This window comes from Bombina bombina, chromosome 2, assembly GCF_027579735.1.
Source record: "Bombina bombina isolate aBomBom1 chromosome 2, aBomBom1.pri, whole genome shotgun sequence".
NCBI lineage: Eukaryota > Metazoa > Chordata > Amphibia > Anura > Bombinatoridae > Bombina > Bombina bombina.
Genome location: NC_069500.1, coordinates 972680161 through 972707700, shown reverse-complemented (window position 1 = coordinate 972707700; position 27540 = coordinate 972680161). Strand labels below are relative to the sequence as shown.

The 27540-nt window shown below is 39.6% G+C and overlaps 1 protein-coding gene across 5 annotated transcripts in view; it reads left to right on the top strand.

Moving 5' to 3' along the window:
• The window catches only part of PPP3CA (protein phosphatase 3 catalytic subunit alpha), a 797611-nt gene that overhangs the window by 625641 nt on the left and 144430 nt on the right, over positions 1–27540 (top strand). For all 5 annotated transcript variants that reach the window (XM_053703487.1, XM_053703489.1, XM_053703490.1 and 2 more), the window contains exon 8: positions 15233–15327. In XM_053703487.1, the coding sequence (XP_053559462.1) occupies positions 15233–15327 (95 nt within the window). The remainder of the gene's footprint in view (positions 1–15232; positions 15328–27540) is intronic.

The window sequence follows — 27540 nt, the reverse complement described above, 5'->3', positions numbered from 1 at the left end:
AAGCTTTTCTAGCACTCCTTAACTACATTCTTTTGTTGTTATTTTATTGTAATTTGGTTATTCCTAGGGAAGATTACCTGTGAGGGAGCATAAGGATAAAAACGTGGTGCTAATCTTAATCTAACTAGTCTGCCAGTTGTTCAGGAGTTTGTTCAGGCTCTGGTTTCAAATTCAACCTTTTTTCAAACCTGTTGGCTCCCCCTTGGAGCCTAAACTTAGTTCTTAAGGTTATTCAGAGAACTCTGTTTGAGCCTCTGCATTCTGTTTATATTATTTTACTCACTTGGAAAGTGGTCTTCCTTTTGGCTGTTTCATCTGCTCACAGAGTTTTAGAGCTTTTTGGTTTTGATGTGTGATCCTCCATATCTGGTGATCCATCAGGATAAGGCTGTGTTTAGGACTCAACCAGGCTTTCTACGTAAGGTTGATTAATACTTGTAACATCAACCAAGTGATTGTGGTTCCTTCACTTTGTCCTAATCAGTCATCCTTTAAGGAGAGACTGTTGCACAATTTGAATGTGGTCAGATCGCTGAAGTTCTACCTTCACACTACTAAGGAGTTTCGTCAATCTTCTTCCTTATTCATCCTGTATACTGCTAGGGGCAAAAGGCCTCAGCTGTTACTATTTCTTTTTGGTTGAAAAGTCTGATCAGTATGGCCTACAGGGAAGCGGGTCAGGAGCCCATTTCAAGCACATTCTACCTTTGTGGTATATACTACTTGGGCCTTAGTTGAGCAGATCTGCAAGGCTGCAACGTGGTCTTCATTACACACTTTCACAAAGTTCTTCAAATTTGATGTTTTTGCATCAGCGGAGGCTTTCTTTGGGAGAAAGATTCTACAAGGGGTGGTGCCTAGTACTTAGGACAGCTTCCCCCACTTTTCCCTCCCAAACATTTGTGAACTCCACAGCTTGGGTATTGGTTTCCCATAAGTTATGAATGTTCTTGGGGACACTCGCTGCCAATAGAAGGAAAATAAAATGTATGCTTACCTGATAAATTAATTTCCTTCTCGTCAGTTAGAGTCTCAAATGCAAATGTGTAGTGGTGGCAGTTGTTTTCTTTCATGTAATTGGCAAGAGTCCATGAGCTAGTGACGTATGGGATATACAATCCTACCAGGAGGGGCAAAGTTTCCTAAACCTCAAAATGCCTATAAATACACCCCTCACCACACCCACAATTCAGTTTTACAAACTTTGCCTCCTATGGAGGTGGTGAAATAAGTTTGTGCTAAGATTTCTACGTTGATATGCGCTTCTCAGCATTTCGAAGCCTGATTCCTCTCAGAGTACAGTGAATGTCAGAGGGATGTGAAGGGAGTATCACCTATTGAATGCAATGTTTTTCCTCACGGGGATCTATTTCATAGGTTCTCTGTTATCGGTCATAGAGATTCATCTCCTACCTGCCTTTTCAGATCAACAATATACTCTAATATATATTACCTCTACTGATGACTGTTTCAGTACTAGTTTGGCTATCTGCTATATGTGGATGGGTGTCTTTTGGTAAGTATGTTTTCATTACTTAAGACACTCTCAGCTATGGTTTGGCACTTTATGTTGTTGAAGAAAAAAATCAACGTAAGACAACTGGACCAAATTTAAAAGGTTATAATTGTACAATTAAACAGGATTACAACAAAATGACAACAGTCATTCTACAAAATAATACAGAGTGTGGCGCACAGCATCAGATAGGAACAGTGTCTCTTTTATAGCCCATGTGCTGTGCTTATGAACAGACCAAAAATCTTCACATGTAAGTACCTCATGATCCTCTTCTTATCTTGTCCCTACAGACTTTGGGTGTTGTTACTATAGCTGAAAACACTTAGGCCTAGATTTGGAGTTCGGCGGTAGCCGTCAAAACCAGCGTTAGAGGCTCCTAACGCTGGTTTTGGCCGCCCGCTGGTATTTGGAGTCAGTCAGGAAAGGGTCTAACGCTCACTTTACAGCCGCGACTTTTCCATACCGCAGATCCCCCTACGCCATTTGCGTATCCTATGTTTTCAATGGGATCTTTCTAACGCCGGTATTTAGAGTCGTTTCTGAAGTGAGCGTTAGAGCTCTAACGACAAAACTCCAGCCGCCTGAAAATAGCAGGAGTTAAGAGCTTTCTGGCTAACGCCGGTTCATAAAGCTCTTAACTACTGTACCCTAAAGTACACTAACACCCATAAACTACCTATGTACCCCTAAACCGAGCTCCCCCCACATCGCCGCCACTCGATTAAAATTTTTAACCCCTAATCTGCCGACCGCCACCTACGTTATACTTATGTACCCCTAATCTGCTGCCCCTAACCCCGCCGACCCCTGTATTACATTTATTAACCCCTAACCTGCCCCCCACAACGTCGCCGCAAGCTACTTAAAATAATTAACCCCTAATCTTCCGACCGCAAAGCGCCGCCACCTACGTTATCCCTATGTACCCCTAATCTGCTACCCCTAACACCGCCGACCCCATATTATATTTATTAACCCCTAATCTGCCCCCCTCAACGTCGCCGACACCTGCCTACACTTATTAACCCCTAATCTGCCGAGCGGACCTGAGCGCTACTATAATAAAGTTTTTAACCCCTAACCCGCCTCACTAACCCTATCATAAATAGTATTAACCCCTAATCTGCCCTCCCTAACATCGCCGACACCTACCTTCAATTATTAACCCCTAATCTGCCGAGCGGAGCTCACCGCTATTCTAATAAATGTATTAACCCCTAAAGCTAAGTCTAACCCTAACACTAACACCCCCCTAACTTAAATATAATTTACATCTAACGAAATAAATTAACTCTTATTAAATAAATGATTCCTATTTAAAGCTAAATACTTACCTGTAAAATAAATCCTAATATAGCTACAATATAAATTATAATTATATTATAGCTATTTTAGGATTAATATTTATTTTACAGGCAACTTTGTAATTATTTTAACCAGGTACAATAGCTATTAAATAGTTAAGAACTATTTAATAGTTACCTAGTTAAAATAATAACAAATTTACCTGTAAAATAAATCCTAACCTAAGATATAATTAAACCTAACACTACCCTATCAATAAATTAATTAAATAAATTACCTACAATTAACCTAACACTACACTATCAATAAATTAATTAAACACAATTCCTACAAATAAATACAATTAAATAAACTAGCTAAAGTACAAAAAATAAAAAAGAACTAAGTTACAAAAAATAAAAAAATATTTACAAACATAAGAAAAATATTACAACAATTTTAAACTAATTACACCTACTCTAAGCCCCCTAATAAAATAACAAAGCCCCCCAAAATAAAAAATTCCCTACCCTATTCTAAATTAAAAAAGTTACAAGCTCTTTTACCTTACCAGCCCTGAACAGGGCCCTTTGCGGGGCATGCCCCAAGAATTTCAGCTCTTTTGCCTGTAAAAGAATAAATACAATACCCCCCCAACATTACAACCCACCACCCACATACCCCTAATCTAACCCAAACCCCCCTTAAATAAACCTAACACTAATCCCCTGAAGATCTTCCTACCTTGTCTTCACCATCCAGGTATCACCGATCCGTCCTGGCTCCAACATCTTCATCCAACCCAAGCGGGGGTTGGCGATCCATCTTCTCCAAGCGGCATCTTCGATCTTCTTCCATCCGGTGCTGATCGGAACAGCCAATAGAATGCGAGCTCAATCTGATTGGCTGATTGGATCAGCCAATCGGATTGAACTTGATTCTGATTGGCTGATTCCATCAGCCAATCAGAAAATTCCTACCTTAATTCCGATTGGCTGATAGAATCCTATCAGCCAATCGGAATTCGAGGGACGCCATCTTGGATGACGTCCCTTAAAGGAACCGTCATTAGTCGGGAGACAACGGAAGAAGAGGATGGATCCGCGTCGCCTGCTTCAAGATGGACCCGCTCCGCACCGGATGGAAGAAGATCGAAGATGCCGCTTGGAGAAGATGTTTGCCGGTCCGGATGTCCTCTTCTTGCCGGATAGGAGGAAGACTTTGGAGCCTCTTCTGGACCTCTTCAGCACCGGATGATGGATCGCCAACCCCCGCTTGGGTTGGATGAAGATGTTGGAGCCAGGACGGATCGGTGATACCTGGATGGTGAAGACAAGGTAGGAAGATCTTCAGGGGATTAGTGTTAGGTTTATTTAAGGGGGGTTTGGGTTAGATTAGGGGTATGTGGGTGGTGGGTTGTAATGTTGGGGGGGGTATTGTATTTATTCTTTTACAGGCAAAAGAGCTGAAATTCTTGGGGCATGCCCCGCAAAGGGCCCTGTTCAGGGCTGGTAAGGTAAAAGAGCTTGTAACTTTTTTAATTTAGAATAGGGTAGGGAATTTTTTATTTTGGGGGGCTTTGTTATTTTATTAGGGGGCTTAGAGTAGGTGTAATTAGTTTAAAATTGTTGTAATATTTTTCTTATGTTTGTAAATATTTTTTTATTTTTTGTAACTTAGTTCTTTTTTATTTTTTGTACTTTAGCTAGTTTATTTAATTGTATTTATTTGTAGGAATTGTGTTTAATTAATTTATTGATAGTGTAGTGTTAGGTTAATTGTAGGTAATTGTAGGTAGTTTATTTAATTAATTTATTGATAGGGTAGTGTTAGGTTTAATTATATCTTAGGTTAGGATTTATTTTACAGGTAAGTATTTAGCTTTAAATAGGAATCATTTATTTAATAAGAGTTAATTTATTTCGTTAGATGTAAATTATATTTAAGTTAGGGGGGTGTTAGTGTTAGGGTTAGACTTAGCTTTAGGGGTTAATACATTTATTAGAATAGCGGTGAGCTCCGCTCGGCAGATTAGGGGTTAATAATTGAAGGTAGGTGTCGGCGATGTTAGGGAGGGCAGATTAGGGGTTAATACTATTTATGATAGGGTTAGTGAGGCGGATTAGGGGTTAATAACTTTATTATAGTAGCGCTCAGGTCCGCTCGGCAGATTAGGGGTTACTAAGTGTAGGCAGGTGTCGGCGACGTTGAGGGGGGCAGATTAGGGGTTAATAAATATAATATAGGGGTCGGCGATGTTAGGGCAGCAGATTAGGGGTACATAGGGATAACGTAGGTAGCGGCGGTTTACGGAGCGGCAGATTAGGGGTTAATAATAATATGCAGGGGTCAGCGATAGCGGGGGCGGCAGATTAGGGGTTAATAAGTGTAAGGATAGGGGTGTTTAGACTCGGGGTACATGTTAGAGTGTTAGGTGCAGACGTAGGAAGTGTTTCCCCATAGGAAACAATGGGGCTGCGTTAGGAGCTGAACGCTGCTTTTTTGCAGGTGTTAGGTTTTTTTTCAGCTCAAACAGTCCCATTGTTTCCTATGGGAGAATCGTGCACGAGCACGTTTTTGAGGCTGGCCGCGTCCGTAAGCAACTCTGGTATCGAGAGTTGCATTTGCGGTACAAATGCTCTACGCTCCTTTTTTGGAGCCTAACGCAGCATTTGTTTGAACTCTCGATACCAGAGTTAAATTTATGGTGCGGCCAGAAAAAAGCCCGCGGAGCGTTAACAGCCCTTTTACCGCCAAACTCCAAATCTAGGCCCTATTTTGCATGCACAGCAAAAGAGCTGAGCTGACGAGAAAGGACATTACTTTTAAAAGTACAAATGCCAGCTCATTATAACACACAAGGGAAATTTACAGAATTAAAAAATATTTTCCCTAACATTTCATTTATATAAAGTTCTAAATATATGTATTGTACTTATATTTGCCATGATTCAGGTTTTTCAGTATATTTCCTTTTGCAGACTGTCGGTTTCATATCTGGGAAATGCTTTTTTTTTTTTTTTTAGGAAAAATATATTTCTTACCTGGGGTATAGTCTATTTTTTCAAATTGACTGTCTTGTAAATTCGTGAACAGAATTAGGCTTGCAAGGGTGCAAAATGCCTAAGTTTATTGCGTCATTCTTGGCGCAAGATTTTTTTTGGCGCGAAGTTACATTCGTTGATGCAAATTCGTCATTTCCGGCGTCTTAGTCGACGCCGAGTCTTTCACAAGGTTGCGTTATCTGTGACGCGAGTGTCATTTCCGGACATTTTTGGCACCAAAAAATATTTTTCTGTTTGTTGTGCGTCATACTGATCGCCAAATATTTTCATTTTTTAAGACCCCATTCCTATATGTATCTTGCCTTTTTTCTCTATCAGAGGGCTATGCTGTTTGTATTTTTTCCCATTCCTGAAACTGCCATATAAGGAAATTGATCATTTTGCTTTATATGTTGTTTTTTTTCTCTTATGTTTGTCTCAATCTGATCCTGTCTCAGAAATCACTGTTGGAGCCCTGCTGCCTGATAACAGTTCTACCAAAGCTAAGTGCATTTGTTGTAAACTTGTGGAGGTTATATCTCCTGCTGTGGTTTGTAATAGTTGTCATGATAAACTTTTATATGCAGAAAATGTATCCATCAGTAGTAGTTCATTACCTGTTGCTGTTCCCTCAACATCTAATGCACAAGATATACCTGTAAATTTAAAAGAATTTATTTCTGATTCTATTCAGAAGGCTTTGTCTGCCATCCCGCCTTCTAATAAATGTCAAAGGTCTTTTAAAACTTCTCATAAAGTTGATGAAATTTCAAATGACCGGCAACATGCTGAATTATCCTTCTATGATGGGGATCTATCTGGTTCAGAAGATCCTGCCTCAGATATTGACACTGACAAATCTTCTTATTTATTTAAAATGGAGTATATTCGTACTTTGTTAAAAGAAGTGTTGATTACATTGGATATGGAGGAAACTAGTCCTCTTGATATTAAAACTAGTAAACATTTAAATTCTGTTTATAAACCTCCTGTGGTTATTCCAGAGGTTTTTCCAGTTCCTGATGCTATTTCTGATATGATTTCTAAGGAATGGAATAAGCCTGGTACTTCTTTTATTCCTTCTTCAAGGTTTAAAAAATTGTATCCTTTGCCAGCAGTTTTGGGAAAAGATCCCCAAAGTTGATGGGGCTATCTCTACTCTTTGCTAAACGTACTACTATTCCTACGGAAGATAGTACTTATTTTACAGATCCTTTAAATAGGAAACTTGAATATTATCTAAGGAAAGCCTATTTATATTACAGGATGCATATCTTCATATTCCGATTCATCCAGATCACTATCAGTTCCTGAGATTCTCTTTTCTAGACAAGCATTACCAATTTGTTGCTCTTCCTTTTCGCCTAGCGACAGCTCCAAGAATCTTTTCAAAGGTTCTTGGTGCCCTACTCTCTGTAATCAGAGAGCGGGGTATTGCAGTGTTTCCTTATTTGGACGGTATCTTGGTACTTGCTCAGTCTTTAAGTTCTGCAGAGTCTTGTTGTTTCTTCAAAAACATGGTTGGAGGATCAATTTACCAAAAAGTTCTTTGATTCCTCAGACAAGCGTAACCTTTTTAGGTTTCCAGATAGATTCAGTGTCTCTAACGGACAAGAGACGTTTGAAATTGGTTGCTGCCTGTCTGAACCTTCAGTCTCAGTCATTCCCTTCAATAGCTATGTGCATGGAAGTTTTAGGTCTCATGACTGCAGCATCGGACACGATCCCCTTTGCTCGTTTTCATATGAGACCTCTCCAGATTTGTATGCTGAACCAATGGTGCAGGGATTATACAAGGATATCACAATTAATATCCTTCAATCCCAATGTTCGACTATCTCTGATTTGGTGGTAAGATCACCATCGTATTGTATTAGCGGCCTCTTTTGTTCGTCCAGCCTGGACTGTGATCACAACAGATGCAAGTCTTTCAGGTTGGGGAGCTGTTTGGGGATCTCTGACAGCACAAGGGGTTTGGAAATCTCAAGAGGCGAGATTACCAATAAATATTTTGGAACTCCGTGCGATTCTCAGGGCTCTTCAGTTTTGGCCTCTATTGAAGAGAGAACCATTCATTTGTTTTCAGACAGACAATATCACAACTGTGGCATATGTCAATCATCAGGGTGGGACTCACAGTCCTTAAGCTATGAAAGAAGTATCTTGGATACTTGTTTGGGCGGAATCCAGCTCCTGTCTAATTTCTGCGGTTCATAATCCAGGTATAGACAATTGGGAAGCGGATTATCTCAGTCTTCAGACTTTACATCCGGGTGAGTGGTCTCTCCTCCCAGATGTGTTTTCTCAAATTGTTCAGATGTGGGATCTTCCAGAAATAGATCTGATGGCATCTCATCTTAACAAGAAACTTCCCAGATACCTCAGGCAGAAGTAGTGGATGCGCTGACACTTCCTTGGTGTTATCAACCTGCTTATATTTTTCCGCCTCTAGTTTTTCTTCCAAGAGTGATCTCCAAAATCATCATGGAACAATTGTTTGTGTTGCTGGTGGCTCCAGCATGGCCTCACAGGTTTTGGTATGCGGTTCTTGTTTGGATGTCCAGTTGCCAACCTTGGCCACTTCCACTAAGACTGGACCTTCTGTCTCAAGGTCCGTTTTTTTCCATCAGGATCTCAAATCATTAAATTTGAAGGTATGGAAATTGAACGCCTAGTGCTTAGTCATAGAGGTCATTCTCTGATTCAGTGATTAATACTATGTTACAGGCTCGTAAATCTGTTTATAGAAAGATTTGGAAGACTTACATTTCATGGTGTTCCTTTCATAAATTCTCTTGCCATTCTTTTAGAATTCCTAGAATTTTACAGTTTCTTCAGGATGGTTTGGATAAAGGTTTTTCTGCAAGTTCCTTGAAAGGACAAATCTCTGCTCTTTCTGTTTTATTTCACAGACAAATTGCTACACGTCCTGATATTCACTGTTTTGTACAGGCTTTATTTGTATCAAGCCTGTCATTAGATCAATCTCTCCTCCTTGGAGTCTTAATTTGGTTTTGAAGGCTTTACAGGCTCCTCCATTTGAGCCTATGCATTGTTTGGACATTAAACTACTTTCTTGGAAAGTGTTGTTCCTTTTGGCCATCTCTTCTGCTAGAAAAGTTTCTGAATTATCTGCTCTCTCTTGTGAATCTCCTTTTCTGATTTTTCATCAGGATAAGGCAGTTTTGCGGACTGGGGGGATTTATTTTTTAGATAGGGTGGGCAGCAAAAGAGCTGAATGCCCTTTTAAGGGCAATGCCCAACAAATGCCCTTTTCAGGGCAATGGTTAGTTTAGCGTTTTTAGTGTTAGTATTTTTTGGGGGGAGGGTTTGGTGGGTTGGGGGGGTTTGCTGGTAGGGGGGGCTGTGTGTATTTTTTGCAAAAGAGCTGATTATCTTGGGGCAATGCCCTGCAAAAAGTCCTTTTAAGGGCTACTGGTAGTTGATTAGATTAGGGGGTGTTTTTATTTTGGGGGGCTTTTTATTTTCATAGGGATTAAGTGTAATTTATTTAATATTTTGTAATTTTATTTTTTATTTTCTGTAATCTTAGATTTTTTATTTTCCATAATTCTTGCTTAACGGGACAGTCTACTCCTGAATTTTGATTAGACTGCCCCTTTAATTTATACTTAGTTTATTTGTATTTTTAAAGTAGTTTAAATTTTTATATATTTAATAGTGACTTTAGTATTTTGTAAATTAGGTAATTTAGGTTTATTTAGGGGGGTTAGGTTAGGGGTTATGTTTATTGCGTTGTGGGCTATAGCGGTTTAGGGGTTAATACTTGATTAGGTTTATTGCGTTGTGGGTTAATGGCGGATCAGGGGTTAATATTTTTAATAGGTAGTTTGCGATGTTGGGGTTGGCAGATTTAGGGGTTAATAATTTAGTTATTACTTGTGGCGTGGGTTTGATGGCGGATATAGGGGTTAATAGTTTAAATAGGCATATTGCGTTGTGGGGGGTTGTCGGTCTAGGGGTTAATACATTTAATACAGGGAGGGCAGAATTATTAGGCAAGTTGTATTTTTGAGGATAAATTTTATTATTGAACAACAACCATGTTCTCAATTAACCAAAAAAACTCATTAATATCAAAGCTGAATAGTTTTGGAAGTAGTTTTTAGTTTGTTTTTAGTTATAGCTATTTTAGGGGGATATCTGTGTGTGCAGGTGACTATTACTGTGCATAATTATTAGGCAACTTAACAAAAAACAAATATATACCCATTTCAATTATTTATTTTTACCAGTGAAACCAATATAACATCTCAACATTCACAAATATACATTTCTGACATTCAAAAACAAAACAAAAACAAATCAGTGACCAATATAGCCACCTTTCTTTGCAAGGACACTCAAAAGCCTGCCATCCATGGATTCTGTCAGTGTTTTGATCTGTTCACCATCAACATTGCGTGCAGCAGCAACCACAGCCTCCCAGACACTGTTCAGAGAGGTGTACTGTTTTCCCTCCTTGTAAATCTCACATTTGATGATGGACCACAGGTTCTGAATGGGGTTCAGATCAGGTGAACAAGGAGGCCATGTCATTAGATTTTCTTCTTTTATACCCTTTCTTGCCAGCCACGCTGTGGAGTACTTGGACGCGTGTGATGGAGCATTGTCCTGCATGAAAATCATGTTTTTCTTGAAGGATGCAGATTTCTTCCTGTACCACTGCTTGAAGAAGGTGTCTTCCAGAAACTGGCAGTAGGACTGGGAGTTGAGCTTGACTCCATCCTCAACCCGAAAAGGCCCCACAAGCTCATCTTTGATGATACCAGCCCAAACCAGTACTCCACCTCCACCTTGCTGGCGTCTGAGTCGGACTGGAGCTCTCTGCCCTTTACCAATCCAGCCACAGGCCCATCCATCTGGCCCATCAAGACTCACTCTCATTTCATCAGTCCATAAAACCTTAGAAAAATCAGTCTTGAGATATTTCTTGGCCCAGTCTTGACGTTTCAGCTTGTGTGTCTTGTTCAGTGGTGGTCGTCTTTCAGCCTTTCTTACCTTGGCCATGTCTCTGAGTATTGCACACCTTGTGCTTTTGGGCACTCCAGTGATGTTGCAGCTCTGAAATATGGCCAAACTGGTGGCAAGTGGCATCTTGGCAGCTGCACGCTTGACTTTTCTCAGTTCATGGGCAGTTATTTTGCGCCTTGGTTTTTCCACACGCTTCTTGTGACCCTGTTGACTATTTTGAATGAAACGCTTGATTGTTCGATGATCACGCTTCAGAAGCTTTGCAATTTTAAGAGTGCTGCATCCCTCTGCAAGATATCTCACTATTTTTTACTTTTCTGAGCCTGTCAAGTCCTTCTTTTGACCCATTTTGCCAAAGGAAAGGAAGTTGCCTAATAATTATGCACACCTGATATAGGGTGTTGATGTCATTAGACCACACCCCTTCTCATTACAGAGATGCACATCACCTAATATGCTTAATTGGTAGTAGGCTTTCGAGCCTATACAGCTTGGAGTAAGACAACATGCATAAAGAGGATGATGTGGTCAAAATACTAATTTGCCTAATAATTCTGCACTCCCTGTATTAGTAATGAGAGGGGGTGATTGCGGATATAGGGGTTTTACGTGTCTGGCTTATTTTTGGGAGGCGTGTTAAACTTTTACGGGAGATTTGTTATTTTCTTTACTTTTCTTAGTCGCCGGCAGTTTCTAAAGTGCCGTAAGTCACTGGCGACTCCAGAAATTTGTATTTACGCTCATTTCTGGACATCGCTAGTTTATCAGACTTACGGCACTTTATGAACTCTCGGTGGGGTTTATGTAATACCCCGATGTGCGAGGTGAAATTACGGACGACGAGGTTCCCACGCTTGCGACGAAACCAGCGCCGTATATTTGATCGCGCCCCTAGTCTATTTGTTATCTTTTCTGGTTCCAGGAAAGGTCAGAAGGCTTCTGCCATTTCTTTGGCATCGTGGTTAAAGCTTTTGATTCATCAAGATTATTTGGAGTCGGGTAACGCCCCGCCTCAGAGAATTACAGCTCATTCTACTAGATCAGTTTCTACTTCTTGGGCTTTTAAGAATGAAGCTTCAGTTGATCAGATTTGCAAAGCAGCAACTTGGTCTTCTTTGCATACATTTACTAAATTCTACCATTTTGATGTATTTGCTTCTTAGGAAGCAGTTTTTGGTAGAAAAGTTCTTCAGGCAGCTGTTTCAGTTTGATTCTTCTGCTTTTGATTTAAGTTTTTCCTTTTATTTATGAGAATAAACTTATATTTGGGTTGCGGATTAATTTATTTCAGTGAAATGGCTGTTTTTACTTTATCCCTCCCTCTCTAGTGACTCTAGCCTACAGTTCCACTTCTTGGGTATTGCTATCCCATACGTCACTAGCTCATGGACTCTTGCCAATTACATGAAAGAAAACATAATTTATGTAAGAACTTACCTGATAAATTAATTTCTTTCATATTGGCAAGAGTCCATGAGCCCCACCCCTTTTTTATGGTGGTTATGATTTTTTTGTATTAAGCACAATTATTTCCAAATTTCTTTGTTGATGCTTTTTACTCCTTTCTTTATCACCCCACTACTTGGCTATTCGTTAAACTGAATTGTGGGTGTGGTGAGGCGTGTATTTATAGGCATTTTGAGGTTTGGGAAACTTTGCCCCTTCTGGTAGGATTGTATATCCCATACGTCACTAGCTTATGGACTCTTGCCAATATGAAAGAAATGGATTTATCAGGTAAGTTCTTACATAAATTATGTTTTTTGCACCTCTGTACCCCTTGTATCTTGCTTCACTTTTCCTTAGCATCGGCTGAACTACTGGAGGGTAGGGGAAGTGGGAGGGATGTTTGTAGTCTTGTTAGGGGTGTCTTTGCCGCCTCCTGGTGGCCAGGAATCGTATTTCCCATAGGTTATGAATGTTCTCGTGGACTCTCACTGCCAAGAAGGAAACTTATTTATCAGGTAAGCATAATTTTTTTTCTTTATGCATAAAGAAACATTTAATGTGGATTAAATTGAGTTTGATTTTTTAATCTCGCAAAATATGTTAAGGTTATTTGAAGTACCTAGAATATACAATCACCTTTATTATTCAAAATTTTCAATAACTGTGAATAGGTAAATAGCCATAAATGCAAATAGCAGTACAATTAGGGTATTTGCTGGTTTAAGTAAGTATAGGACAAATTTCTATGTTATAAACATAGGCTAGACAGTACTACATGACAGTATTTTGTAGCTGATGGAAAAAGCAAAACTAAATTTGAGCTTTGGAGCTTCTGTGGGTGCGAAAACAAAATATTGAGAACTTTAAAAGAGCCCTCTGAAGGAGAGAACAGCAGACAGTGTACCCTGCAACCTAAATCTAGCCCTGTGCCATTTGACGCAAAATAGAAAATGTCATTATTTGTATGTTTAAAGGGGCATGAAACCCAAGTGTTTCTTTCATGATTCAGTTAGAACATGAGATTAAACAACTTTCAAATGTACTTATAATATTATCACATTTGCTTCATTCTCTTAGTCTACTTTGTTGCAGGAGCAGCTATGCATTACTGGGAGCTAGCTGAACACATGTTGTGAACCAATGAATAGAGACATTTGTGTCCAGCCACTAATTAGCTGCTAGCTCCCAGTAATGCTTTGCTCTTCCTGAGCCTACCTCGTATCCTTTTCAAATAAGTATACAAGAGAATGATACAAATTAAATAATAGAAGTAAATTGAAAAAATCTTTAAAATCACGTTTTATGTGAATCATAAAAAATATTTTTTGGGGTGTTTCATGTCCCTTTTAATAGTTATTAATTTATAAAGCCCTTAAAGGGACATTGTACACTAGATTATTTTTTTTTGCATAAATGTTTTGTGGATGATCCATTTGTATAGCCCATCTGGGAGTATTTTTCTAACAATGTATAGTTTTGCTTATTTTTAAATAATATTGTGCTGATTTTCAGACTCTTAACCAAGCCCGAAGTATTGGTTATAGACCCAGGTCTATAGATTCCTGCTGCTATTGTTTGTGTAATCTGTCTTTTCATATGCTGGGAAGCGGGGGATGGGGGAGTGTCTGCTCTTCCTGCTTTCCCAGCCCCTTTCAATGGGTGTCTCAGCCTAACCTCATAAACAGTGCTAAACTGGGAACTTCTGAGTAAGGTTTTATACTGGATTTTTATATCAGATTCTGTGCATCTTATTCTTTATCATAGTGTCTATTACATGCAGTTATATGGTGTATACTTTCCCTTTAGGCTTCTACAATATTGTCTGCAGCCCCATGTGTGAGGAAGTTGGCTAATACTTATTTAAAGGATGAATCCTGAAATGTATTCAGACTATTTGTCAAGTTGTGCTAACATGCTGAAAGTTTTCAACATTTGCTCTATATATATATTGTTATGCTTCATTGGCTTGGGACTTGCATGTTACCTCTTGTGCTTTATCTATCTACAGTTTGCTTAAGTTCAAGGTGACTTTTTGTCCTAACCTTATCTTGTTTGCTATATCCAATGCTGTAATACATTTATATAAAAGATGAATATGTTGAACACCACACTTTAAGGGGCATAAAAGTGCAAGAAGAAAATGCTTTAATGTGTTGGAGCATTTTATTATTGCACTATTGCTTGTATATAACACTGCATAACCCCTGCAAATGGGTTCAACACATTTAAAGGGACATTAAACATTAAATAAATGCTTGATAGGATGATGCATTCAAAGAAAATATTAGTCTGAGAATAACATGTAGATGTATTTTTTAACGTTTCATTAGTTGTTTAAATATTGACGAAATAAGTGTAAAGTTTTAGTGTCTATAAAACAATGGGGGCTGCCATGTTGTAACTTAGGTTACCTTCTCTGCTGTGGCCAATTAGGAACAGTTATAAATAGGTCACTAGAGTGTGCAGCCAATGGCTGTACTTCCATTTCTAACAGCAACTGAAAAGCTCACAAATTCAGAATGGAATTGCAGGAAAATGGGACAAAATAAATAATGAAAGTATATTGCAAACCTTTTTTTATATAGATGTGTGATTTATCATTTTATATTACCATCTCACAGTGTTAAGTGTCCCTTTTAAGTTGGCTCCAAAGCAGAAATGCCCTACTGGAGCTAGCTAAACATATCTGGTGATCCAATGATACAATGCATATGTGTAATCACCAGTCACCAGCTAGCTCCCAGTAAAGCACTGTTGCTCCTGAGCCTATCTAGGTATTCATTTAAACAAAAGTAAATTTACTAAAAGAAGTAAAATGAAAAGTCTCTTAAAATTGCATGCTCTGTCTTTACCATGAAAGTTCAATTCTTCCTTTAAATAAGTGTTTGACACCATACTACTCATCTTGTCTGATGTAACATACAAATGTTTTCTATTTCAGTTATCGTATGTATAGGAAAAGCCAAACAACAGGCTTCCCTTCCCTAATCACAATATTTTCAGCACCAAATTACCTAGATGTATACAATAATAAAGGTAAGAATGTGTTTGCAATAGCTCTGTCTATAGAAGGGGGCATTTTAATAATACAGTTGGAATACACTACTCCATGTGTGTGGCGCAGTTTTCTGAATATGATTATGGTTTCTAAGCTTTGCAAATCATTAAGGGAAATTCATATTAGACTGCATCTATCTCACTTTCACTCTAATTAAGGCCTATCCAGCTGCACAGGAATCTTAACTCCCATATGGGCAAATGTTATTTTGTTAATGAGAAGAAGAATTTCAAGAAGGAACTGCGTTAAACTTAATAAAAAAAAGAGTGTCTATAATTTAACTAAATAAACTCATAGATAAAAAGTGTTTTAAACCAATATTTGGCACCGTAATTCCGTTTCCGTGCTCTCGCAAACCGATAAATAAGCTGTCGGAAGCTATCGTTTATCGACTGCTTCCAACGGCCCGTTATAAATTAATTTCAGCAACCAGACTAAGGCTGCCGAAAACATTATCGTGTCCCATACAAAGTAGGAAGCCGCTAATCTTTAAATTATATTCGGTTTCCAATGGTTAATGGCGGATAAGGGGTTAATAGTTTAAATAGTTTGCGTTGTGGGGGGATGGCGGTTTAGGGGTTAATAACTTTGATAGATACTTTGCGGTATGTGGGTTGGTGGATTAGAGGTTAATACATTAGTTATTGCGGTTGGGGGGGTTGCGGTTGAGAGTTGGATATTGCCCATGCGTTAGGTGTTGGAAGAAAATCAAACAGCGAACGACGGGTAAAATATACGGCGCCGCACTTGTATGCGGTGCCGTATATGCGATTGAGTGTAGTGTAAGGTCAGGTTACCATAGTAACCTATTCATTTTTTAGAAATCCGGCATCGGGTGGAAGCGTTAACACAACGCTAACTTACACCTACACGAAAAGAGCGACCGCTCGCTAAGCGGAAACCTTTTCAATGAAAACCTGGTACTAAAAATTGAACAGCTCAATGGAAGCAAGCCCTAAGTTGTTGTTTTTTATTTGTTTTATTGATTTAACATATTTGAAGTATATTGATATTCTGGTGTTTGCTGTTAAGGTCAAGTTTTCTAATTTATGCTGCATGATGTTATAATTTACAGTGAATTACAAATTTGTCACTCTCTCCCTAGAGGCCATAGAGTAAATTTGTGTAACCTAGATTTTCAAAATGCTGCAAATTTGCCGGAACTAGCTATTTGATTTACAGTGTTTGCAGGTAGAACAATTTGCTTTTTGGGTTAGGAAGCATTGGGAAAACATAATTTTTACACAAATGAAAGATGACTTTAATGTCCTTTAATTTAATTCATTAAAGGGTCCATTTTTACACATCTTCCAGAATTCTTTAAACAGAGACAAAAGTCAAATTACAATGTTTATCTTTATTTTCTAAACCTTTCTTCTTGCTAATTGTTTAAAGAAAACCATCTCAATGTGTCCTCCAAATTTGACTTAGCATTTGTTATATATTATTTTTTTACTTTTACATTCTTTGAAGACCTAATACAACTCAAGTGTTTACTACACTTAATATTGAAGATCAACCAATGGGCAGCTGATGCTGTCTGACTGATCTGTGTGTGAGGGCAACACTGGTATCATATAGGTTGTGCTTTTAAGGAATTGTATTTCTCCAACATAGGTGTGTCCGGTCCACGGCGTCATCCTTACTTGTGGGACACTCTCTTCCCCAACAGGAAATGGCAAAGAGCCCAGCAAAGCTGGTCACATGATCCCTCCTAGGCTCCGCCTACCCCAGTCATTCTCTTTGCCGTTGTACAGGCAACATCTCCACGGAGATGGCTTAGAGTTTTTTAGTGTTTAACTGTAGTTTTTATTATTCAATCAAGAGTTTGTTATTTTAAAATAGTGCTGGTATGTACTATTTACTCTGAAACAGAAAAGAGATGAAGATTTCTGTTTGTATGAGGAAAATGATTTTAGCAACCGTTACTAAAATCCATGGCTGTTCCACACAGGACTGTTGAGAGGAATTAACTTCAGTTGGGGGAACAGTGAGCAGTCTCTTGCTGCTTGAGGTATGACACATTCTAACAAGACGATGTAATGCTGGAAGCTGTCATTTTCCCTATGGGATCCGGTAAGCCATGTTTATTAAGATAGTAAATAAGGGCTTCACAAGGGCTTATTAAGACTGTAGACTTTTTCTGGGCTAAATCGATTCATATATTACACATATTTAGCCTTGAGGAATCATTTAATCTGGGTATTTTGATAAAATTATATCGGCAGGCACTGTTTTAGACACCTTATTCTTTAGGGGCTTTCCCTAATCATAGGCAGAGCCTCATTTTCGCGCCGGTATTGCGCACTTGTTTTTGAGAGGCATGACATGCAGTCGCATGTGTGAGGAGCTCTGATACATAGAAAAGACTTTCTGAAGGCGTCATTTGGTATCGTATTCCCCTTTGGGCTTGGTTGGGTCTCAGCAAAGCAGATACCAGGGACTGTAAAGGGGTTAAAGTTAAAAACGGCTCCGGTTCCGTTATTTTAAGGGTTAAAGCTTCCAAATTTGGTGTGCAATACTTTTAAGGCTTTAAGACACTGTGGTGAAATTTTGGTGAATTTTGAACAATTCCTTCATATTTTTTCGCAATTGCAGTAATAAAGTGTGTTCAGCTTAAAATTTAAAGTGACAGTAACGGTTTTATTTTAAAACGTTTTTTGTACTTTGTTATCAAGTTTATGCCTGTTTAACATGTCTGAACTACCAGATAGACTGTGTTCTGAATGTGGGGAAGCCAGGGTTCCTTCTCATTTAAATAAATGTGATTTATGTGACAATGAAAATGATGCCCAAGATGATTCCTCAAGTGAGGGGAGTAAGCATGGTACTGCATCATTCCCTCCTTCGTCTACACGAGTCTTGCCCACTCAGGAGGCCCCTAGTACATCTAGCGCGCCAATACTCCTTACTATGCAACAATTAACGGCTGTAATGGATAATTCTATCAAAAACATTTTAGCCAAAATGCCCACTTATCAGCGTAAGCGCGACTGCTCTGTTTTAGATACTGAAGAGCATGACGACGCTGATGATAATGGTTCTGAAATGCCCCTACACCAGTCTGATGGGGCCAGGGAGGTTTTGTCTGAGGGAGAAATTTCAGATTCAGGGAAAATTTCTCAACAAGCTGAACGCGATGTGATTACATTTAAATTTAAGTTGGAACATCTCCGCGCTCTGCTTAAGGAGGTATTATCCACTCTGGATGATTGTGAGAATTTGATCATCCCAGAGAAACTATGTAAAATGGACAAGTTCCTAGAGGTCCCGGGGCTCCCAGAAGCTTTTCCTATACCCAAGCGGGTGGCGGACATTGTAAATAAAGAATGGGAAAGGCCCGGTATACCTTTCGTCCCTCCCCCCATATTTAAAAAATTGTTTCCTATGGTCGACCCCAGAAAGGACTTATGGCAGACAGTCCCCAAGGTCGAGGGAGCGGTTTCCACTTTAAACAAACGCACCACTATACCCATAGAAGATAGTTGTGCTTTCAAAGATCCTATGGATAAAAAATTAGAAGGTTTACTTAAAAAGATGTTTGTTCAGCAGGGTTACCTTCTACAACCAATTTCATGCATTGTCCCTGTCACTACAGCCGCGTGTTTCTGGTTCGATGAGCTAGTAAAGGCGGTCGATAGTGATTCTCCTCCTTATGAGGAGATTATGGACAGAATCCATGCTCTCAAATTGGCTAATTCTTTCACCCTAGACGCCACTTTGCAATTGGCTAGGTTAGCGGCTAAGAATTCTGGGTTTGCTATTGTGGCGCGCAGAGCGCTTTGGTTGAAATCTTGGTCAGCTGATGCGTCTTTCAAGAACAAACTACTTAACATTCCTTTCAAGGGGAAAACGCTGTTTGGCCCTGACTTGAAAGAGATTATCTCTGATATCACTGGGGGTAAGGGCCACGCCCTTCCTCAGGATCGGTCTTTCAAGGCCAAAAATAAACCTAATTTTCGTCCCTTTCGTAGAAACGGACCAGCCCAAAGTGCTACGTCCTCTAAGCAAGAGGGTAATACTTCTCAAGCCAAGCCAGCTTGGAGACCAATGCAAGGCTGGAACAAGGGAAAGCAGGCCAAGAAACCTGCCACTGCTACCAAGACAGCATGAAATGTTGGCCCCCGATCCGGGACCGGATCTGGTGGGGGGCAGACTCTCTCTCTTCGCTCAGGCTTGGGCAAGAGATGTTCTGGATCCTTGGGCACTAGAAATAGTCTCCCAAGGTTATCTTCTGGAATTCAAGGGGCTTCCCCCAAGGGGGAGGTTCCACAGGTCTCAGTTGTCTTCAGACCACATAAAAAGACAGGCATTCTTACATTGTGTAGAAGACCTGTTAAAAATGGGAGTGATTCATCCTGTTCCATTAGGAGAACAAGGGATGGGGTTCTACTCCAATCTGTTCATAGTTCCCAAAAAAGAGGGAACGTTCAGACCAATCTTAGATCTCAAGATCTTAAACAAGTTTCTCAAGGTTCCATCGTTCAAAATGGAAACCATTCGAACAATTCTTCCTTCCATCCAGGAAGGTCAATTCATGACCACGGTGGATTTAAAGGATGCGTATCTACATATTCCTATCCACAAGGAACATCATCGGTTCCTAAGGTTCGCATTCCTGGACAAGCATTACCAGTTCGTGGCGCTTCCTTTCGGATTAGCCACTGCTCCAAGGATTTTCACAAAGGTACTAGGGTCCCTTCTAGCGGTGCTAAGACCAAGGGGCATTGCAGTAGTACCTTACTTGGACGACATTCTGATTCAAGCGTCGTCCCTTCCTCAAGCAAAGGCTCACACGGACATAGTCCTGGCCTTTCTCAGATCTCACGGATGGAAAGTGAACGTGGAAAAGAGTTCTCTATCTCCGTCGACAAGAGTTCCCTTCTTGGGAACAATAATAGACTCCTTAGAAATGAGGATTTTTCTGACAGAGGCCAGAAAAACAAAACTTCTAAACTCTTGTCGGATACTTCATTCCGTTCCTCTTCCTTCCATAGCGCAGTGCATGGAAGTGATAGGTTTGATGGTAGCGGCAATGGACATAGTTCCTTTTGCGCGCATTCATCTAAGACCATTACAACTGTGTATGCTCAGTCAGTGGAATGGGGACTATACAGACTTGTCTCCGAAGATACAAGTAAATCAGAGGACCAGAGACTCACTCCGTTGGTGGCTGTCCCTGGACAACCTGTCACAAGGGATGACCTTCCGCAGACCAGAGTGGGTCATTGTCACGACCGACGCCAGTCTGATGGGCTGGGGCGCGGTCTGGGGATCCCTGAAAGCTCAGGGTCTTTGGTCTCGGGAAGAATCTCTTCTACCGATAAATATTCTGGAACTGAGAGCGATATTCAATGCTCTCAAGGCTTGGCCTCAGCTAGCGAGGGCCAAGTTCATACGGTTTCAATCAGACAACATGACGACTGTTGCGTACATCAACCATCAGGGGGGAACAAGGAGTTCCCGGGCGATGGAAGAAGTGACCAAAATCATTCAATGGGCGGAGACTCGCTCCTGCCACCTGTCTGCAATCCACATCCCAGGAGTGGAAAATTGGGAAGCGGATTTTCTGAGTCGTCAGACATTGCATCCGGGGGAGTGGGAACTCCATCCGGATATCTTTGCCCAAATCACTCAACTGTGGGGCATTCCAGACATGGATCGGATGGCCTCTCGTCAGAACTTCAAGGTTCCTTGCTACGGGTCCAGATCCAGGGATCCCAAGGCGACTCTAGTAGATGCACTAGTAGCACCTTGGACCTTCAAACTAGCTTATGTATTCCCGCCGTTTCCTCTCATCCCCAGGCTGGTAGCCAGGATCAATCAGGAGAGGGCGTCGGTGATCTTGATAGCTCCTGCGTGGCCACGCAGGACTTGGTATGCAGATCTGGTGAATATGTCATCGGCTCCACCATGGAAGCTACCTTTGAGACGAGACCTTCTTGTTCAAGGTCCGTTCGAACATCCGAATCTGGTCTCACTCCAGCTGACTGCTTGGAGATTGAACGCTTGATCTTATCAAAGCGAGGGTTCTCAGATTCTGTTATTGATACTCTTGTTCAGGCCAGAAAGCCTGTAACTAGAAAGATTTACCACAAAATTTGGAAAAAATATATCTGTTGGTGTGAATCTAAAGGATTCCCTTGGGACAAGGTTAAGATTCCTAAGATTCTATCCTTCCTTCAAGAAGGATTGGAAAAAGGATTATCTGCAAGTTCCTTGAAGGGACAGATTTCTGCCTTGTCTGTGTTACTTCACAAAAAGCTGGCAGCTGTGCCAGATGTTCAAGCCTTTGTTCAGGCTCTGGTTAGAATCAAGCCTGTTTACAAACCTTTGACTCCTCCTTGGAGTCTCAACTTAGTTCTTTCAGTTCTTCAGGGGGTTCCGTTTGAACCCTTACATTCCGTTGATATTAAGTTATTATCTTGGAAAGTTTTGTTTTTGGTTGCAATTTCTTCTGCTAGAAGAGTTTCAGAGTTATCTGCTCTGCAGTGTTCTCCTCCTTATCTGGTGTTCCATGCAGACAAGGTGGTTTTACGTACTAAACCTGGTTTTCTTCCAAAGGTTGTTTCTAGCAAAAACATTAACCAGGAGATAGTCGTGCCTTCTCTGTGTCCGAAACCAGTTTCGAAGAAGGAACGTTTGTTGCACAATTTGGATGTTGTTCGCGCTCTAAAATTCTATTTAGATGCTACAAAGGATTTTAGACAAACATCTTCCTTGTTTGTTGTTTATTCTGGTAAAAGGAGAGGTCAAAAAGCAACTTCTACCTCTCTCTCTTTTTGGATTAAAAGCATCATCAGATTGGCTTACGAGACTGCCGGACGGCAGCCTCCTGAAAGAATCACAGCTCATTCCACTAGGGCTGTGGCTTCCACATGGGCCTTCAAGAACGAGGCTTCTGTTGATCAGATGTGTAGGGCAGCGACTTGGTCTTCACTGCACACCTTTACCAAATTTTACAAGTTTGATACTTTTGCTTCTTCTGAGGCTATTTTTGGGAGAAAGGTTTTGCAAGCCGTGGTGCCTTCCATTTAGGTGACCTGATTTGCTCCCTCCCTTCATCCGTGTCCTAAAGCTTTGGTATTGGTTCCCACAAGTAAGGATGACGCCGTGGACCGGACACACCTATGTTGGAGAAAACAGAATTTATGTTTACCTGATAAATTACTTTCTCCAACGGTGTGTCCGGTCCACGGCCCGCCCTGGTTTTTTAATCAGGTCTGATAATTTATTTTCTTTAACTACAGTCACCACGGTACCATATGGTTTCTCCTATGCAAATATTCCTCCTTAACGTCGGTCGAATGACTGGGGTAGGCGGAGCCTAGGAGGGATCATGTGACCAGCTTTGCTGGGCTCTTTGCCATTTCCTGTTGGGGAAGAGAGTGTCCCACAAGTAAGGATGACGCCGTGGACCGGACACACCGTTGGAGAAAGTAATTTATCAGGTAAACATAAATTCTGTTTTTATTTTTTGAGGAACTGATAATTAAAAATTGCAGTGTAACTATTCTTAAGATACGTAAATATTACGGTCCGTAAACATTTTGGTCTTGTTTTATAGTGCACATATAATGGTGCAAGCTTTAACGCTTTATTAAAATGACAATATTTTTTCTTGTTATGATTGTCGTTTAAATCATTTGTGGCCTAAAATTAATTTAATGATGGATAAAAAAGGCTAAAACCACCACCCTGACCTTTTGAGTGGGAATACTGCTTTTGCATAAAAAGCAAGCAATGATATTTACAGTAATGAGATTTATTAATGAGTCTGGTGCATTAATCATATTTAGTAGGTATTAAAAACATATTTTAGCTAAGTCCTTAAGCCATTTTACAGATTCCGCTTAGGTGTGTCTATTCCCAGTTTAATAACAAGAAAAATGTATTGTTTGGTTGCCCCCTTCCATTCAAAACTGTGAAGTGAAAGCTATTTAAAGGGACATTCCGGTCAAAATTGAAATACACATAGATGAATTACATCTTTGAATTGAAACCTATTCACAAAATAAATGTATTAGTAAAAATACTTCTAGTAAAAGTTAACACTGCTTTAGTTTTAACATTTTTCTCTACACGTGCATGTGAAGCATAGCTAGGTATTCTCAGTGCACCAGCGTTTTAAATACTGCAGCTGCTCAGAGTGCCAGTGGATCTTGTATCATGTCTAGCTTTAACTTTTATTAGAAGAATTTTTCGATTACATGTATATTACAAAAATGCTTATATTTAAAACTGAAATGCACCCGTATGGATTCCAAGTTTGGCTGGAATATCCCTTTAAACTACAGCAGCTGTTTTTTACTTTCTACTAATGCTGGTAGACCCTTCCTGATAATCATAATTGGTTTATAGGTATTTCTATTTAATGCATGTTGAGCACTAGTAAGAAGTACCACATAACTAATAAGTTTAGTTTTACACAATGTTTTCAACACAGCTCTTTAATATGGATAATAGAATGTTTTTGAGTACGTTGTCCCATTAAATCTGAGCATAACAAAAGGTCATAATAATTTTTTCAGTGTTTTTTTTTTTTAATTTAAAGTTGCCAATAGATCTCCTTAAAACTAAAAAACTATTAAAATTCTGCTGGGTAAATTGTGTAATGTTTCTTCCCTATGAGCCCTCTAATTTATGCGCATTTGTAGGCTAGCACACATTTAAGAATAAAATACTGCATACGCAAACAAATTATCAAATGATTAAAGGGGGAGATGCCAGTGAAAAGTAAAAGACACATTCGTTTATTTCGTTCTTAAGTATTTTGGCAGTATACTTAAGCAAAAATGCTTCTAGTCAAAGCATTCATTGTTAAAGAGCTCACTTCTAATGTGCACTAAACAGTGATAGATGTTACTAGACGCATTTTTGTTTAATAAAATATGAAAACTGTTTCCATTTTTAAATACACTGATGGGCATTTCACCATTAATGATAATGTCCCTTTAGGTTATTTTCATATCAATTTACTCATGAGGGTGTCATGACATAACATATTACAGGAAGTAAAAGTGACAAGAGTAACTAAACTACAGAATTTTAGAGAATGGGGACCACAACTTCTATACATACTGTAAATACTTAATTACTGTTCCTTGGTAGATGTGGTGAGTAGCTTACAGTTTTCTGTGGTGTCTGTGAGAAATCTGATATTGTAATGAATAGATGTTCTCTTTTTTTTTTCTGATACCTTTTATCCTTTCTTTAAAATGCTTTTGTTTACTAGTGGTGAAACCCGTGTACACTGGCCATTTTCTTTATTGCAGTGGTCCTACACGTGCTCTTGTCCGGCCACGCCCCCGTCGATCCACACGCACCGTCTGACCACGTCCCGTCACACCCGGCCACGTCCCGTCACAACCCTGTCACGCCCACTTCTTGCAGCCACGCCCCCGCTGCGCACGCCACTGACGCGTTATAGTGTAGATATGAGCCCGTTTTTCGGTTTGTGAATTTTTTGAATCCTGCCTGCTGTAAAGATGTTGAGGAATGGATTTTTTTTCCCCAAAGAAACTGTTAACTTAGTGACATGAGACAGCTCAAGATAGAAAAATGGAAGAATTGCTGAACTATATCAGTTATAGGGAATTTCAGATCCATTTGTTCGTCATCAGGCCTTCATTATGGGAAATCCTTACCTTAATGTAAATGTGTACAGGAAGGAATATCCTCTCTCAAATTCAGGCCTTTTAACTGTATTAAAAAAACTGTTACCTACATCTAAAAGATACTTAATCTGTCTTAAATATATAATTATATTTCTTCTACAAATTATACATGTTACAGCTAATGGATTAATCAGAAGAAAACTACTAGTATCATAGTTCAGTTTAAAAATCTATTTGAATACAATAATTTAGGTTACTTACCCATATTTCAACATGTCTGTGATAAAAAACGCACCATTTTTAAACCTTTTTTTGTAATGAGCCAGATAGTAAATATTTTAGGCTTTGGCGGCTAAGAAGCAAATTCCAGTAGGTTACCTAGGTATGAGGAACAAAAACCACGTACAAACTTACCTTACTTATTAAATTCAGCTGTGTTAAGATTCCATTTTAAACTTTATAATTGTTTTGACTGCTGCTGTCATCTGAGTTGAGAATATTTTGTTGACGTATATTATAGTGTGTCACGTAGCAATGAGAGTGCCACAGTCTCTCTCACAATTACACAACTGCAGTTGTAGCCTTAATGGTGCCAGACAATACAGAAACAAATTAGAGGAGTTGTGGACACTGAAAAGTGAATTTTGTATAATTTCTCTTCACAGAATATTATTATTTTGGGTTTTATTTCCAACGGTTTAAAAATGTAAAAACTAGTTTGCCTACCCCTGTGCTAATACAAAAACCATATGCTCTAAATTGTGTGTCATTGTTACGTTACTGATCCTAGCTTACTCTAGGGGTCAAACCTCCGCAAAAATCTAAAACACATAAAGCCCCACAAGCCTTGCAGCTTTCGAGTAGAACACTGCCAGTAAGCCACTCAAAAGCAGCAGTCCAATATAGCTTGCAATCACAGTTTGTGTCCGGAGCTGAGATGCTAGTGGCTCCTAAGTGAGAATGTGCCTATGTGTTTAACCCCTGTTTCACACTAGCAAAGAAAGACTGGCTTGTCAATATTACTAAACCCCTTTTTTAAGCCAGAGATACAGCTTGGGTTTAATAGGTTGGTTTTCACCCTTAACTGCCTGAGTGCTAAAGAAAATGTAATGTGATCCTGTGCCGTAAGTGTGAAAAATGACAACGTGTTATCCTCCATGAGGGTTCCTCTTCTAATGTCATTCTTGGGAAGTTCACTCTGCACTGCAGTAGGAAATGGAGATTTATGTCTCCTTTAATGTTGGCTGTTGTGCAAACTTTCTGTGATGTCACCTTGGACACATATGGGGACATCATGGGAGTTTCCACTGCAGTCAGTGATGCAGGAGTAGTATTCCTTGCAGCTGGTGAACCCCTTATTCATAAGGGAGGAATTCCATCTTTCAAACAAGGGGTCTCTTGTCCCTCTAGGTTGCAGCTGATCACTTTTATAACCCTTGAGTTGCCACCTGTCCCACTAGAACCCCCCATATCTAGTTTTCAGAGTAGAGGTGGTGGGGGGATGGAGTTAAGTAATGACAGATATAGTCCCTTTATGTGTATATAAATACATATATTTGGTATATATATATATTATAATGAATATGGTCAACTGGGATCAGTATCTGTTGTGGGATCTCAGAGAACAGAACTAAACAACTAGAAAGACTAATTGTATGAGGAATACAATAGAATTCACAGCAGAGATTGCCACAGATTGTATATCATATAAACTCCAAATAATGGATTCAGATAGATTTTATATTATATTGTTTTTTTAAAAAGTTCCATAACATTCATACCTTATAATCTTTATTAAAGCTTTATTAAAGCGACTAGGAACCAACATTCACACAGTGGTAGCGGTTAGAAAATTAAAAACACTTAAACCCAATCATGCATATTTGTTGTGCATAGATATATAGATCAACATGGGCATACTTAGAATTGTATATAACATAAGCTAAGCCCTTACAATCCGAGGGCTAATTTAACTTTTAACTATTGGTCTAAAGTAAGCACCATGATTGACCCGCTATTAGCAAAAGAATTTTTTGTATAATTTTTGCACAAGGGTAAGCAGTTAAAAACGGTAGACAGGAGAGACAAAGCTGCTCCTGCTGGACCCCTGACGCGCGTTTCACAGAACGCTTCCTCAGAGGGGGTGCGGGCCGCCGCTACCCGACGTGATTTATATATCTGTTGAGCCCACCTTCCTAGCATCATAGGTTGCCCATTGTAGAAGATAGGTATCTGATTGGTTCATGAATCTGTCAGTCAGACCTATTTGCTCTGACATGGGTTGTCTTGCCGCGCAACTGGAGGGCGTAAGTCATAGGGCGTGTTTCCAACAACGGTAAAGCCAGTCACTATTGGTATACTGGGGGTGTGTGAGAACTACTCTGTGATGATAGGACGATCACAGAGTAGTGTAAACAAAAGATACGGATCTTGTGTCACATTCACTTATAAAGCTACAAATGATCATATTGAAACATCGAACATACAAATTAATGTAAGCATCAATATAATTTTAGGTGGAGTATAAGAGATGATCTAAACTATCTTGGGTGAAAAACTTGTTAAAACCCTATT